General features: G+C 40.9%; 1 protein-coding gene across 4 annotated transcripts in view; it reads left to right on the top strand.

Annotated features, from left to right (window-relative positions):
* The window catches only part of MGAT5 (alpha-1,6-mannosylglycoprotein 6-beta-N-acetylglucosaminyltransferase), a 338,680-nt gene that overhangs the window by 306,930 nt on the left and 19,988 nt on the right, over positions 1–11,762 (top strand). For all 4 annotated transcript variants that reach the window (XM_040474902.1, XM_040474901.1, XM_040474903.1 and 1 more), the window contains one exon: positions 5,373–5,489. In XM_040474902.1, coding sequence (XP_040330836.1) covers positions 5,373–5,489 — 117 coding nt within the window. The remainder of the gene's footprint in view (positions 1–5,372; positions 5,490–11,762) is intronic.

The raw sequence follows: 11,762 nt of genomic DNA on the forward strand, positions 1-11,762 counted from the left end.
CCCACAGCCCCTGGTAACTTCTCTTCTATTTTCTGTCTCTCTAAACTTACCAAGTGAAATCATATAGTATTTGTTCTCTTGTGACTGGCTTGTTTCACTTAGCTTAAGGTTTTTAGGGTTCATAGCATGTGTCAGAATACCATTCCTTTTAGCGGCCAGATGATATTCCATTGTGTAGATATACCACATTTAATTACTTGTCTGTTCATCTGTTAATGAACACTTGGGTTGTTTACACTTTTTGTCTGTTGTGAATAATGCTGCTGCGAACATTTGTGTACAGGTATCTGCCGAGGTTCTTTTAATTCTTTGGGGCATATACCTACAAGTGGAATTATTGGAATTTACTTTTTGTTTTGAAATAATTTTAGTCTTATGGAAAAGTTTCAAAAATAGTACAGAGTTTGGGTATATCCTTCATTCAGCTTCCCCTAATGGCAACACATTACAAAACTATGGTAATCAAAGCTAAGACATTAACCAGTGTTACCTTAACTACAAACTCGATTTGGACTTCACCATTTTTTCCACTAATATCCCTTTGCTCTTTTGGGATCCAATCCAGGACCTACATTGCATTTAATTGCCACGGCTCCTAATCTCTTCCAATCTGGACAATTGTTCAGTAACTTAATTGTCATTCAGTTTTAACACTTTGAAAGAGTACTCGTTGGGCTTTTTGTATACTGTTGCTCACTTTGGATTTGACTGATGTTGTCTCATGGTTAGTTTGAGATGACGCATTTTTGGCAAGAATATCACAGAAGTGTTGTGGTCTTCTCAGTGTATCATATCAGGAGGTGTGTGATACCAATATGTCTCATTCCTGATGGTGTTAACCTTGATCTCTTGGTTAAGGTAGGGTCTGCTAGGTGTCTTTACTATGAAGTTACTGGTTCTCTCTATAATGGAAAAAACATTTTGAAAGTATGCAAATATTCTGGTTTTCTTCAACCTTTTGCCCATTTATTTTTACGATATGTTGGTTGGTCTTGCCTACAACAGTTATTCTGGTGGTTCTGTAGTGATTTTCTTTTTCCCTCATTGTGATTTCTTTTTCCCTCATTGTGATTCTTTTTACTGCTATTTCTATATATGAGCCTTTGGACAGTGATAAATCAAAAGCATCTTTACGACTATATTGACAACTGGCACCTTTTTGTTACTGGTGATTCTAAAGATTTTGATGACTCTTTGCTACAAATGAGTATTTTTTCCTGAAAAAAATTTAGGACACTCAAGCACAATCTGTTTCCCAGTGAATGATGTAATGTCACATAGATCAGAGCAGCCAGTATGAAATTATTGAAGAACAAATGTTCATCATTTCCGATCAGTTGTCATCATTTAGTAATTTGCTTTTCATTGAGATCATGAAGGGCTTTGATTTTTCATGGCTTAAAGAGAATAGGCATAAGAGCTGCCCCCACCAGGCGCTTGGTCCCTCCCATCCCTTTAGATAATTCCACCAGTACGTAAATGAGACTCGAGTTAGAATGGCTCTCTGGGATCCTCAGCCATTGCTCAGCAAGTGACTTCACACAGATGACTCCATCAGTCCTGGGCTTCCGCAGGAGGGCCGGGATACAGAAGGTCAGTTGACAGATGCTCGTTGTGTCCCCACAGGGTCCATGGTACTAGTTGCTGCATTGGGGAAATTTATCAAGACCCATTTCCTGTTTTCCAGGAGCTCAAATTTTGATATGGAAAGAAACAGCTAAGTCAGTCACTGAGAGGGTGTTGCCTGGGAGTTCTGCCAAGTGGAGAGTGTGCTGGGTTAACTGAAAAGGAGGTGGTGCAGGAACTGTGCTATAAAGGCAAAGGAGGAAAGGGGTTTCACGCTTAAGAGGCATGAATGTTGATGAGCTGCAGGGAAATCCCAAGAAGGTCACTTTGCTTTATGCAGGAGGGCAGGTTCCATCCGATGTCTGTCTCCTTCTCTGCTAGAGACAGTGCAGAGAGCAGGCTGGGAGCCAGCAACATCACACAGTTTTGGGAGGACTCAGTGAAGTTGACCTCAAGGCCTGGTGGGCCACTCACTCTGCTCTTTCAGCCCACAAAAGCCACAAAAACCCCCTGGCCAAAGCTACTTTTCACAGGGAGAGAGCTATCGAGAGTTCTATAGATGTTGAAGGGTCAAAAATCTCTAGAAATTATTTTATTTTTTTTTTTTACTCTGCAAATGGAAAAATTTTAACCCAAGTAGACATAATTACAAAGCAATTTTTTGGCTCCCTTGCTAGTCTTTCCAGTTAAGCAAAAATTGATCCGTATAAATCAATCCATATAAATTGCATATATGTCCCTCCTTTGCTTTGAAGAGAAAAAAAGTCTAAGTTTCTAAATGAGAGTTTCATTTTATTTTTGTCTTTTACATTGGATCAATTTTTAAAACCACGATGTACACTCGAGGGAAAAAGTTCCATAACGCCTTAAGTAATATTGTTGGTTCAAGCCATACTTTCAATGTGATATAAATTGGATTTTTATCTTTATACTGGGAAACACATTAGTAGGTTCTTAATCATTATTTGGACATTTTGTAAACCATTAGAAATTCTCTGGCTTCAGGATTTTTTTCCATAAAGAGAACTCATGTTCTCCTTAGAAATTTAATAGCCACTCTGAAGTAATGTCTCATATTTAATAAGATTTTCATTACTTTTACAAACTATACTCCAGTAAATTTACTGATTGATGTAGCTCAGATCAGACGGTTCTCAATAAATTAATGGGGAGGAGCATAACATTCAGAGGGGAATAATGAATCACAAAACGCCTTACTCATAAAATTAAGTAACTCTCAATAAATGTAAATGAATAAAATAATAAAGCCTCGGCATTTTGTATTTTCCAAGTGCTTGGAGCAACCTTGCAAAAAAAAAAAAAAAAAAAAAACAGGGACCTTATCAAGGGGAGGGGGCGAGAGACTCCAATATGTAAATGGCTGCATAGGGACATTGACAGCAACTTTAATTTACCCTGATTCCATTGGAAGAAGTCATCAGTTTGTTCTCCAGGCCACCAAGTGAAATGTTGTGACGTTTTGCTCATCTTCAGGAAAGGTCTAATTCAGGCATAAATTCAGTCCTGAGGTGTTTTTTTCAGGTTGGCAAGTTTTAAGAGCGGATTAAAAGCCTGGAGCTTACTTTGAGCTTCATTTGGTCTTTGCTTAAGAACCCAATAAATACTTTAAATTTGTCGTCTTCCTTTCTGTCAAAAGCTAATATGTTGTTGAAGGATCTAGATTTGAATTTGCTCTGCTGCTTCCTGGCACTGTGGTCTTGCAGAATTGTAAACCACTGTAAATCTCAAAATCCTCATTGATACCCCGGAAACCTGGTAAATTATACAGATGCAGGTGATTAGCACAGTGCCTGGGCCAGCCAGGGGCTTCATTGATAGGTGTTGAATCTAAAATGTGAGCTGAGGGAAAAAAAGAAAAATGGATGCTTCCAGGCCTATGAGGCCACGGTCATCTTGTAGGTTCTATCACTGACCATGTGGCTGAGCAAAAGAAGAGGGTACCGGTCAGAAGAAAGGGGAACGTAACAGGCCAGCAAGGGGCATGATTCTGACAGAGGAGGCAGGAGCAGAGTCTAGGATATCTTCTCTTCAGAATCATGCTTTTCTTGAGAGGATGCCGCTGACGGCTGGGGGCTGAGGCCTGGTGACCTATATTCTGAGTTCCCTGCCCTAAGTAGTGTGGGCACACAAGTGGTGAGGTGGGATACGAAGAATGGCGGCTAGGAGTGAGATGGAGAGAGGCCAGTTAAATCACCCCATCCTCTGAGGATACCAGAGACAGAAGAAAGAAAGAGAACCAGCTTAGCCTCTAAACCAAGAGCCTCAACCCTACCAGACCCAGCCCCTGTTTCTACTACAAATATATTATAACATCCACTCTTGTGTCCTGAAACAAAATTAATAAATAATATGCCCTGCCTACTTATGTAATTTCAAAAAAGAATGATTCCCTTAACTCTACTATAAAGGAAAATCATTCACAATAAGGAAATACATATTTCAGTCTGTAAGTAGTTAAGAAGTATACCATTCCCAAGAACTATAGTAGAAAACATGTCTCATCCCTCCTTAGAATGAGTAAGTTTATGTCTGAGAAGAGTAAAATATACAGCTGAACATGATTAGCCCTTTTTGCTTATAAGTGATATTATAAAGGAGAAGCCAAGTTAAAAAGTGTCTATACATACGTAAGTATATATGTAATTGCCGTTTATGTGAGAGCTACAAACACAGACTGGTTTTGGGTATGTTGTAATGGAGAAACAGGTAATCTGAGTGACATTGACTTTACTGCCCTAGTTTTTCCAAAGTTGGTAACAGCTTATTGGTGAAGTTCCAATGAAAACAGAGTACAAACATCCCTTGATTTACATGGTAATTATGTTCCTGGGAAATTCAATCTATATTAAAACTGTGCCAAAGAGTTAGATTCTGTGAACCCACATGAAAGCCAGCGGGGCACATGGAAGCTGTACGGGAAGTGGATGGCCTGCCTTGGGCAGGACTGTAACCCATAGTGAGGCATCATCTACACTCCCTGGTCCTCACCCACGGATTCACAGATCAAGGGTAGCACCCCCAGTATTTGTGCAAGCTGAGAATGCTCTCACAAATGTCCAGAAAGCTCCCTTCACCACTGCCTGAAAGGATACAAGAAAAAGGTGGAAGGCAGTTGGAGGGGTAAATTTAGCTGTCAAAGAATGGACTCTTCAAGAACTGAGAATCACCAGCTTTCATACTGGGTTTCTTTGGCCACCTTTGTTCTTAAAATAAAACCTCTGAATTTAGAACTTTGCTGAATCCATATTATCTTTAGAAGTATTGAGTGTCCAGTGTTATGCTAATGATCACTCCTGAAAGCATGTCAAAATTCTCTGTTTTTCTGTAGCCTTATTTCTTTCTGTCACATTTCATATATACAATTACTCACCCTCCTATGACTTTAAAGCTTTTGACTGTATTGTAATTTATTTATGCTTACCTGTCCCAATTGGTGTTTTATAACAGATACTAGTTTGATCTAGGTGATTTTCAGGGCTGGGTTGTGACCAAGAGGGAAATGTTCATTATATCTTGGTGTGACTTTGGGGGTTGAAGCCACCTGTACCAACTGCCGTGTTCCCTGGTTTTGACCTTTTTCCAAGTGGGATTCAAGCTGTGGAGCTCTGACAATTTTGTTGGTCTCCACTTATAGGTCCTCAGGAGGTTTTGATCATCACGGAAGGACAAAAATGTCTTGTTACCTATGCAAGCACAATGCCATAAAAAGCATAACACTTCATCTAGCACAGAAGGTGGAAGAAACAAAAAGTATCTGTGAGACTGAGGTGCTCTTTCTTTTCCAGCTGACATCCCAGCATCCGTATGCTGAAGTGTTCATTGGCCGGCCCCATGTTTGGACGGTTGACCTCAGCAATCAGGAGGAAGTGGAGGATGCCGTGAAAGCAATTTTAAGTCAAAAGGTTGTCTCTTTTATTCCATTTTCCCCCATCTGTACTGTGAACTGAAATGTGTGGGCCTCACAGGCCCTCTGGTTGAGTAATTAGAAGTTTTCCTCGCCAGCTTCCCTCTGGGATGAGAAAAGGGCCATGGTGTAGGATGTGGCCGGGGGAGGGTTCATGAGTGCTCTGGCAGACAGGAGCAGAGCTGGTACTCCTGTGTGGATTCTACAGACCCTTTTGGCATGACTGCTGGGTCCCAGATACAGTAGTAGGATTTGAATTACACTTCTTTTAGTGCCTAATTGTGTACTTCTCACCGAGATTGGAAAACACAAACCTGCTCCCCTACAAAAAGTAAGAATGATAGGAACTATTAAGGAAATACTGGGAAGTGTTTTTATATAACATTTATTTATTTGGTTTTTTTAACCTACACATCTTTTTGTTTAAGTATATTTATTTATTTTGAGAGAGAGAAAGAGCACATGTGTATATGCAAGTCAGGGAGGAGCAGAGAGAAAGGGGGAGGAAGAGAGAATCCCAAGCAAGCTACTTGTTCAGCCCGATACCGGGTTGGATCTTACCAACCATGAGATCTTGACCTGAACTGAAACCAACAGTCAGAAGCTTAACTGACTGAACCACCCAGGTGCCCCCAATTAAGTACCTACCATATACAGAGCACCCATGGAGTCCCTATAGGGGACACTCCTGTAGACAATTGAGGCTAGCTCCCTGCCTGTAGAAGCTCACCACCCAGTAGCAATGGGTCAAATTAGCCTCTCCCAACCCCTAGACTGCCTTGGACGCTCTTCGGGTGCACCCCGCTATCTGGACTCCTCCTTCCAGGCACTGCTTACACTCTGTCACAGAGAAGCATATAGACATGGCTGTACTGAAGACAGGCTGGAACGCTTGAGTTGAGGTTCCAGCTCTACCACCTACTTGTAGCATCCCCTAGGGCAGTTACTTAATCTCTGAGCCTTAGTTTCTTCATCTCTAAGTAGCCTTGTATTACCTACTATATAGGTATTGGTAAGGATTCAGTGAGATAATGTAAAGCCCTTAAGCATACCATCTACCACATAATAAGTGTTTAGTTGACATTACTAAGTCACTATTACTAATACATATATAATCATCTTATGTTTGTTACCAACAGTCTGGATTTGCGCTAGACTGTCAGCAACATGAGGACAGAAATTCTCTCTCACTGCTGTACTCTGTACCCAGTATAGTGATTTACCCTGTGGATTAAGAGAGAGAGGAATAGGTGTTTGCAGACTATGTTCAGTGCCAAAAATAATATGCAAAAGATCAAGAAGCAGAAGTAGGGGGAAGTTTCAGGAAAATGCAGCGCTGAGTTAAGTCTTTTAGGATGAGTAGGAATTTGCAAAGCTAAACCGAGAAGTGGACCCAGATGGGCATGGGTCCAAGGTGCAGTGTGAATAAAGGGGAAGAGGTTGAGTGGAGTGTGGCCCCACTGGGCTACCTCAGAATATCTGCCACACATCCATGGCTCTACCACCAGGGAGTCATTCCTGTGGAGATCGATGGTTCTTTCTTTCTTTCTTGAGTCCCTGAGTCCCTCAGAGGATTAGCTTTTTAGGGCTACCATAGGAAAGAACCACAAACTTGGTGGCTTTAACAACAGAAATTTATTCTCTCACAGTTCTAGAGGCTAGACATCCAAAATTAAGATGTTGGCAAGGTCATGTTCCCTCCAAACAAAGCCTATAGTGGGGGAGTTCTTCCTTGCCTCTCCCACCTTCTGGTGGCCCCAGGCACTCCTTAACTTGCAGCTATAGCACCTCAATCTGTGTGTGTGTGTGCGCGCCTGACTTTCCCATTCTTGGAAGGACATTGGTCATACTGGACTAGGGCCCACTCTAATTCAGTACGACCTCATCTTAACTTGGTTACCTATGCAAAGACCATATTCTCAAATACGGTCACGTTTACAGCTCCTGGGAGTTTGGAATTCAGCATTATCTTTCTGAGGGACATAATTCAACCCACAGCACTTGCTTAAGTGCACATGCTCTTGAAGATGAGTAATTTAAAAGCTAATATAAAGGCAGAAAATATTGGATCATTGTGTACAAACTTTTTAGGTACTAGATCCCTTTTGTCCACCAAATGGGAATGCCTGATACAAAGCACAGAGAGTGAGATACACGGAGTTGTACTTGATCATTCCTACATGAGATTGACTTCACCCCATGGAACCTCTGGTGCTCTACATTTTAAAACCCTGATCAATCTTTTTCCATCTTATTCCAAAAACTATTTAAGATCATATAAGGGGAAAAAAAAGAGTAATTATAATAGTAGCTCTTATGTAGAGAGAACCTTCTACACATCTAGAATCTATCTATATCTATATGAGCCTAGTCTCATTTAAGCTCACTTAATTCTTGTACAGATGAAAAGATTGAGGTTTAAAAAAAATAACTATGAAAAAAAATTAACTATGGGCATCTGGGTGGTTCAGTCAAGTTAAGCATCCAACTTTGACTCAGGTCATGATCTCATGGTTGGTGGGTTCAAGCCCCACACTGGGCTCTGTGCTGACAGCTCAGAGCCTGAAGCCTGCTTCAGATTGTGTGTCTCCCTCTCTCTCTGCCCCTCCCCCACTCACACTCTGTCTCTCTCTCTTTCTCTCTCTCTCAAAAATAAATAAACATTAAAAAAAATTTAAAACAATAAAGAAATAAAGAAATTAAGTAATTTATCCCAGATCACATAGGTAGTAAGTAGTAAAACACCTGGATTGAAACCTAGGTCTTTTTGACTAGTGTGTTAAGATAATATAAAATTTAAAAAGGAGAAGAAACATGGAATGAAGTAAAGGGAAGGATAAGTAAGTTGAGTAAATAAATATCTTTTAAATGAAGGCTGAAGTCAGTAATGAAATTAATACAAAAACTTAGTGCCACAAAAATCCTTATGCTTGTTAGAAATGGGTCAGAAATTTAGTGCCAAGCTTTCTCGTATTTAATTACAAGACTTTAAATTTCATGACATTCAAAAAGTCAAGGTAGCATGACCCACCTAGAGATGACCCAGATGTTGGAATTTATTCAAAAGCAACTTGGAAGTGCTAAGATAAAGTATTAAAAGATTTGTTAAAAAAGGTGGACAGTATATGTGAGCAGATGGGGAATTTCAGCAGAAAGATGGAAACTTTTTCTCAAAGCCAAAGGAAAAAATGCTAGAACTGAAAAATACATCAGAAATGAACAACTCTTTCAGTGGTCTTATCAGCAGAGGAAACTACCAGTGAACTATTCAATAGACTTATCAATAGAAACTATGCAAATTGAAACAAAAAGGGGGTGGGGTGGGGAGAATGAAATTTAAGAAGAACATATGAAACCTGTAGGACAATTTCAGACAGCCCAGTTTATGTGTAATTGGGATCGCAGAAGGAGGAGAGAATGGCCAGAAGAAATACTTGAAAAGATAATGGCTAAGAATTAATGAATGACATCACCCTGCAGGCCCTGGGAGCTCTATGAACCCCAAGCAGGATAAATATTAAGAAAAACACTTAAGTATACATCGTTGCCAAACTGCAGAAAACAAAAAGTTAGGGGGAAAAATCCTGAAAGCAGCCAGAGAAAAAATGTGAAAGCAGCCAGAGGAAAATGTATTACATTTAGGGAGATAAAAATATGAAAGACCACCAATTTCTCATCAGAAGTAATGGAGACCATAAAAAGATCCCTTGGAGGCAGAACGTGTAGGGCCTTTAAAACAGGCCATGACAAGGATTTTGAGCTTTATTTTAAGTATGATGGGAAGTTTTGAGCAGGGGAATGGCATGACCTAGTTGCCATTTGAAATCATCAACAGAAATTGCAGAATATGTCTGATGTAAAATCCTAACGTTAGTAGATAGAGGAGATCATTAGGACTCAACTCCTGGTCTTCTGGTACCTTCTGAGACCATCTCTCATTGAGTGATGCCAACCTGCGTCTGTCAGGTGGGACCATGGTGGGGTCAGCTGATCTCTGAGAGCATTTCCCAGTAGGAACTGTACTCTGACTTAATGAGTGGGTACTAAAGAGACAGTACATCTCAGAAGAAGGGAGGTAAAGAGGAAAAAAGGAAGGAGAAGGTGGGAAGTTATTGGGAAGTTTGTAGCAGGAACTACACAGTGCAGCCTGCAGGCATCCATCCTGTGGCCATATGAAAAGCAGTCCTTTTCCCACAAAGCAGGATGGCCAAGAACACTTCCCCTGTTTCTCCACAACTGGCCCTACTTGGGTTTCTCCAGGTAGGGATGTGGACTGAGCATTCCCTTACATTCTATTCCCCAAAGAGGCCTTGACTTGCTGAAGGATTATCATGCAGAAAATTATCACACGCCCCCTACTCAAATCCACACAATAGCTCCCACATCAAAGGCTTAGCAGTGTTCTTTATATCAAAAGCCAGGAGTCTGGAGAACTTTCCCACACAGAGGGCCCTCCCTGTTCCTGTCCACAGCAGGATGGCTAATGGAACTCACTGGTAGAGCTGGTTTAAGAATACAATTACCCACTTTTTTTTTTTTTTTTTTTTTTTGCTTTGCTTTTCCTGTAGAGGAAAATTATTTGGCTTCATATTATTTAAAATAGTGAATGGGCCACAAAGCAATTAATGAGTCAGCATCCCTTTGGTTAAATTGGGTTAGATTTGTAGGAGGATACAGAAAGAGCCGTTTTTCTGTATTTATTGCATTGAGCCCTTTGAATTAATTCACTTCTATTTCTAATAAATGACCTTTGGAATAAGTTGTAGGAATGGCCCCAGAGTATTCAGCCTGTTTCCCATCACATAATTGGATCTGTTGATGTCATGGCAGATGGCCACTCATGTTTATTTCACTCTAGAAATTCAACTTGTCACCATATAAATGAGCTTGAAATGCCAAGTCTTCTGCTGTAGTTTCTTTCCCTTCCTTCTGTGAGCCTTTAAGAGGAGACATAGCTGTAGGCCAGTCATAGAAAGCTTCTAGAACCACTCATAAATTGAGTAAATAAATATCCTTTAAAAGAAAGGGCTATGAAGGGCTATATCTGGGTCAGAGAGCGCAGAGCAAGTGTAAAAGCTTGAGATGAGAAGTGGCAGGCTTGCAACATGGAAGTCAGTTTTCTAGGTATTTTGAGCTCTTTTGAGGTGATCTATTAAGGAACAAAATGACCTGTGTTCCTGCAGAATAGCTCTGCCTTGATAGTATAATACTTATGGCTCAGCCTCTTTTAGCTCTATCTGGATGGTTGTGGGCAGGAAAGGCTGAGATAAAACCTGTGTGATTTTATGATTGCTGATGTGAAGATATATTATGAAATTAACAGTCATGGTTAAAGAAGATTTCACATATAATGTGTGAATCAACACACACACAAAAGGGGAAAAAGTGCCTTGATACCAGCTGTTTGGCTGCCTGTGGAAGGATGTCTTCTCTGTCAACTGTTCCGTTTTACTCAGGCTTCAACTCTTAAGTGTTTTATCCAGTTCTCCACCCTATAAATTTGAGATAAGCAAGTGTAGATAGACCTAAGTGGGAGATAGTGAAGGTGGCCCTCTATCCCGTTGCTGGCAAGTACTGTTGGGTTCTCTGAAGCTGTAACAGACTAGATTGCTAGTGATTTTGTGCCAAGTGAAATTTCCATTTCAGTTGGTGATGTTTGCTGACTGCCCCCAAAACACAAGCCTTGTAACGTTGGCATATTATACTGTGCAGCAGAGATCAAACCTACATTCTTCCCCTTTCCCAGGTGTCAGTATATTGATCATATTGTCTCCCCAACCCCAGAGAAGCACCTTCTGGGATATCCCAGAATCTGGTAAGATGCTCAAATTCATAAGAAGGCAATTGTTAGGAGCAGGGCTTTAATGGTGAAGTTGACAGTGTATAATTCTGGTATATACCATCAAATAAAGCTTAGGCTCCTTAGTATAAAAATCCCTTTGTGGAAGGGTTGCCTGGGTGGCTCAGTCAGTAGAGCATCCAGCCCTTGATTGCAGGTCATGATCTCTCAGTGGTGAGATCGAGCCCCACATCAGACTCTGAGCTAGGTGTGGAGCCCTCTTGGGATTTTCTCTCTGTTTCCCTCCACCCCTCCCGCACTTGTTACATGCGTTCTCTCTCCCTCTCCATCTCTCCCTCTGTCTGTCTCCCTCTCTCCCTCCCTCCCTCTCTCCCTCTCTCCCTCTCTCTCTCCCTCTCCCTCTCTTGAAAGAAAGAAAGAAAGGAAGGAAGGAAGGAAGGAAGGAAGGAAGGAAGGAAGGAAGGAAGGAAG

The sequence above is a fragment of the Herpailurus yagouaroundi genome, unplaced genomic scaffold, assembly GCF_014898765.1.
Source record: "Herpailurus yagouaroundi ecotype Mexico unplaced genomic scaffold, PumYag 140, whole genome shotgun sequence".
Lineage (NCBI taxonomy): Eukaryota > Metazoa > Chordata > Mammalia > Carnivora > Felidae > Herpailurus > Herpailurus yagouaroundi.